General features: G+C 31.7%; 1 protein-coding gene across 1 annotated transcript in view; it reads left to right on the top strand.

The window, feature by feature from the left end:
* Positions 1–4,114, top strand: part of LOC106470559 (septin-7-like) — a 46,777-nt gene that overhangs the window by 35,228 nt on the left and 7,435 nt on the right. Inside the window, exon 10 of the mRNA XM_013931125.2 lies at positions 2,947–3,060. Within this exon, the coding sequence (XP_013786579.1) occupies positions 2,947–3,060 (114 nt within the window). The remainder of the gene's footprint in view (positions 1–2,946; positions 3,061–4,114) is intronic.

Below are 4,114 nucleotides of genomic sequence, written 5' to 3'. Positions count from 1 at the left end.
ATATATATATATGCATTTGAATAACTAAAAAATCATAAATTACTACATTAATACCATGGAATTCCACTATAATTTATCAAGCTCATGTATTTTAGTCTAAAAAAAATATGGAATTTCGAGCAGACTAAAGACACAACCTACCTTGTTGAAATATTGGTTCAAAAGAAAGAAATGGCACCAAGCTTGTTGAAATGACTTTGAAAGCTACTAGGGGGACATTCTGAGCTTCTGATGTGTTATTCATGTCATATATAGAAGTAAGTGTATATAAGTAAGTGTACAAAAATGAAAAGAGGTGGGTGGGGTGACACTGTGTTTGATTTATTACATGAGCAATATCTTAGCAAATTGAAAAGAGGCTCTTATTTTATATTCTAGCTTGTCAATACTGGCAATTTGAGTTTTTAGTTCATACAAAACTATAGACTTAGTATTTTGACTTCACAAACATCTATTTTGAACCAGTGTTGCATTCAACATACCACGCAACACACAGAAATCCATGTTTATCTGTGTTTTTTAATATTTGCTTTTAAATTAAATAATATCTATATACTACTAAAACTCTGAGATTGTTTGTTTGTTTGTGTGTGTGCTTGTCTGCAAAAACGGTGCACAATAGCGCCATATTTGTAATGGAATGAGAATAAAACAAGTTTCATTAAAATTGTGCCACAGGTTACCGAGTTATGCCGTTTTTCGGATCACTTTTCGTACATTCCATTATAATAAAACTTCGTTTTCCACCTGATGAATCACTTTAAAATATCTTCTATACAACAATATATACACAACAGAAATTAAATGATGAGATGAAAATATGTTATAAAAACAACAATAAAATGGACGTATAATATTATTGACTATTTGCAAATAGTAACTATGAAGACAAGGTAATAAAATAAAAAAATCAAGTCGAGAACAACAAAATTTTATAAACGAAAATCTCCCATCTTCATTAAAAGGCATAAGATGACAAAAACAAGATCCTGAAGAATCTATCTATATACTACTAAAACTCTGAGATTGTTTGTTTGCTTATTTTCTCAGTCAATAAATCATTCACACTACCATTCGCACTCTTTTACAAAACTTCTTACTTCACTTTTTTGAAAAATGAAATGGTCTTTCCATTTACTCTCAATCAACAGTCAAATATATTTTCTTGAATTATGAATAACACGAATGGATTGAAATATTTAATTGAATTATCTCAAAATAAACCTTCATTTTGATGCAATATTGAAGTTAGCTTGAATTCTTCATAACCTCTGAACAGTGGTTGACCCAACAGGTCACGGTGGTCTAGTATAGTACTAAAATTTGAATTATAATCTACAGTTTGATACCAAAGTTATTGACATATATTCATGAAATAGTAGTTCAATAAAATTTTCAATGCGAGTCAACAAATGAGATGATGTGGCTTTTCACTTGTGACCCGTCTCGAAAGGGTTAATACACAATTGCAAGATAATAACTGGTCTTGTCATAATGTTAAAATGTGCCAGTATATAATAATAAAATAATGATTGGTCTTGTTAAAGTGTTAAGATATACCAGTATGTGATTGTAAAATAATGACTGGTCTTGTTATAGTGGTAAGCTCCTGCTAAAAATTCTAGTATCTGCTGACTACCTGCTAACATTGTGTTTTGAGACATCTAGGTGATCTCTTGTTGGTGAATCAGTGTAAACCACTGTGCAGGTCACTTGTTGGTGAGCCAGCTGCTGGAGAAACCATTATCAACCAGTATATGTTAGTCACTTGCTGGAAAACCAGTGTTAACCATCAAATGTTGGTAGCTCACTGGTGAACTAGCATCAACTGGCATGTGTTGATCATTTGCTAAAGTTCCAGTATTGACCATCACGTGTTGATTACTTGCTGGTGAACCAGTGTCAACCAGATATAGGTCAAATCTCTATATTTCATCCATACACCACCCATTTCTATGGCACTAAAAGTTTAATATGTACCACCTTCATATAATAAAATATAAAATAAGTATATATATTGTGTTATATAAAACTATCTTTGTAAGTTGATTACGTGGACACTGGTTATTTCAAGAACCTACCAACAATACCTGCAGCTTTATACCAGAGAGCCCAGACCACACCAACATTATCCCAACAAACCAGCATGTTTTTATGTGGTGGGTTACTTGGGCACTGGATAGTTCAAGAACTGATCTGCAATATTTCAAGCTTAATACCAGCAAGTCCAACCCACACCAGCATCTGATCAATATTATCCCAACAAAATCAACATTTTTCTATGTGATGGGTTACTTGGGCACTGGATAGTTCAAGAATTGATCTGCAATATTTCAAGCCTAATACCAGCAAGCCCAACCCACATCAGCATCTGATCAACATTATCCCAACAAAACCAGCATTTTTTTGATGTTGGTCAGTACTGGAAGTTCCAGCAGGGGTAAAATATATCAATATACAGTGTGTGTGTGTGTGTGTGTGTGTGTGTGTGTGTGTGTGTGTGTGTGTATATATATATATATATATATGTATATCTTTTTGTGCAGACATTCTGTAAAGACTAGGGCTAAATGTCTTTCAAAACTTTTGTCTTTTCTGCAAGTATGTGAATTTGTAATTCTTTATTTTCTGTATAAATAGTTAATGAATTTTGATTAAAAAGATTGTCTTATTAAGTAGGAAGTCTTTTCTACCCATGCTGATCCTGGTCGTGAAGAAATGGCTTTAACAACTTTTAATATCCAAGCTTAACAGACCTTGAGTGTTATTGTCATTATGGTAATTGAAAAAACTGAATTCACTAGAAATGTATTGAAAAAACGGAACATTTTGTACTCAAGTACTTGAGAGTGTATTAATGATGGACACTTCTGACAAGATTATAAGAGGCAGTTTTGTTCCAGTATGAGTTTAAAATGTTGATCAAGATGTTTTTGTTTTTTTCAGAACACACATGCAAGATTTAAAGGATGTAACCAACAATGTTCACTATGAAAATTATAGATGCTTGAAACTTGCGGGTGTTGGCAGTGAAGGTAAATCTGGAATTGTGACAAACAAGTAAGTTTTCATCTGCACGTCAAAACACTGGTTTAATGTGGACTTGAACTCTTTCTCACATGAACATGACCCATAGAATTTAATGTTTATATAAAGCACTGCAGTTTTGTTCCTTGTTAACATTTCTCAGTAAACTCAAAGTAAAAAGATTCAGAAATTACTACTTGTATATTGGTTACTGGATGTAGTCTTTTAAAAAATACTGATGTTTTTTATCACCAGAAAATGATACCTGACTAACGTTAAGGTTAACAGTATCTTGCCAGAAATTAGGATGATAATAAAATAGTTTGAACCAAGATGCAGTGAGAAGCTTATTTTATATATTTTAAATCAAGTCCAATGACAAAACTCTTGGTGAAACCAGTGTTTAGAACTGGTGAAGCTATCTGTTGGATCAAAAGGAGAAGGGAGGCTCAGGATATTTTACTTGAATTCCAAAATTTACATTTGGATTTTATTGTTTTGATGATAACATCAGAATTTATTATCTGTAGCATACAATTTAAAAAATTCTACAGTAATGTATTTTTTCTGTTATTCATTGTTTTTCTATAACTTTACATTAAAAAAAGTGTAGTTTTTTGATAATGTCATTTTTAAGGGTTGAAATCATCTCTGTGGTTTCTAGTTTTTCATTACCACTTTAACTTTCTAATTACTAACTCATTTTTATACCATTTACTAACAGTGGGGTCTGTATATTGAGTAATTTTGTTTTTGTTTGTTATAATACTTGAAAAAAAAACTGACAAAAAATGATTTGGCCCAATCACCTGGGAACCTAACCTTGCAGTGAGTAGTGGAATTAATTGCAATATTGATATTTTTAAATTTTTTGTGTCACTCGTATGGTATTAGGCTCCTTGTAACCAACAATTCAATAACTCACAAGCAATTTGTTGCATAAATAAATTGATTAGAAAATGTGCTTGGAAACCTTTGTATGCTCCCTTTTGTAATACTAGGGGTAATGAATTTGTATCTAAAAACACACAAATTCTCATTTATTAACATACTTGCATGCAAATTAGGAATTTTTATAGTTTTTACT

The sequence above is a fragment of the Limulus polyphemus genome, unplaced genomic scaffold (genome assembly GCF_000517525.1).
Source record: "Limulus polyphemus unplaced genomic scaffold, Limulus_polyphemus-2.1.2 Scaffold106, whole genome shotgun sequence".
NCBI lineage: Eukaryota > Metazoa > Arthropoda > Merostomata > Xiphosura > Limulidae > Limulus > Limulus polyphemus.
This window is presented reverse-complemented; position numbering and strand designations above follow the sequence as displayed.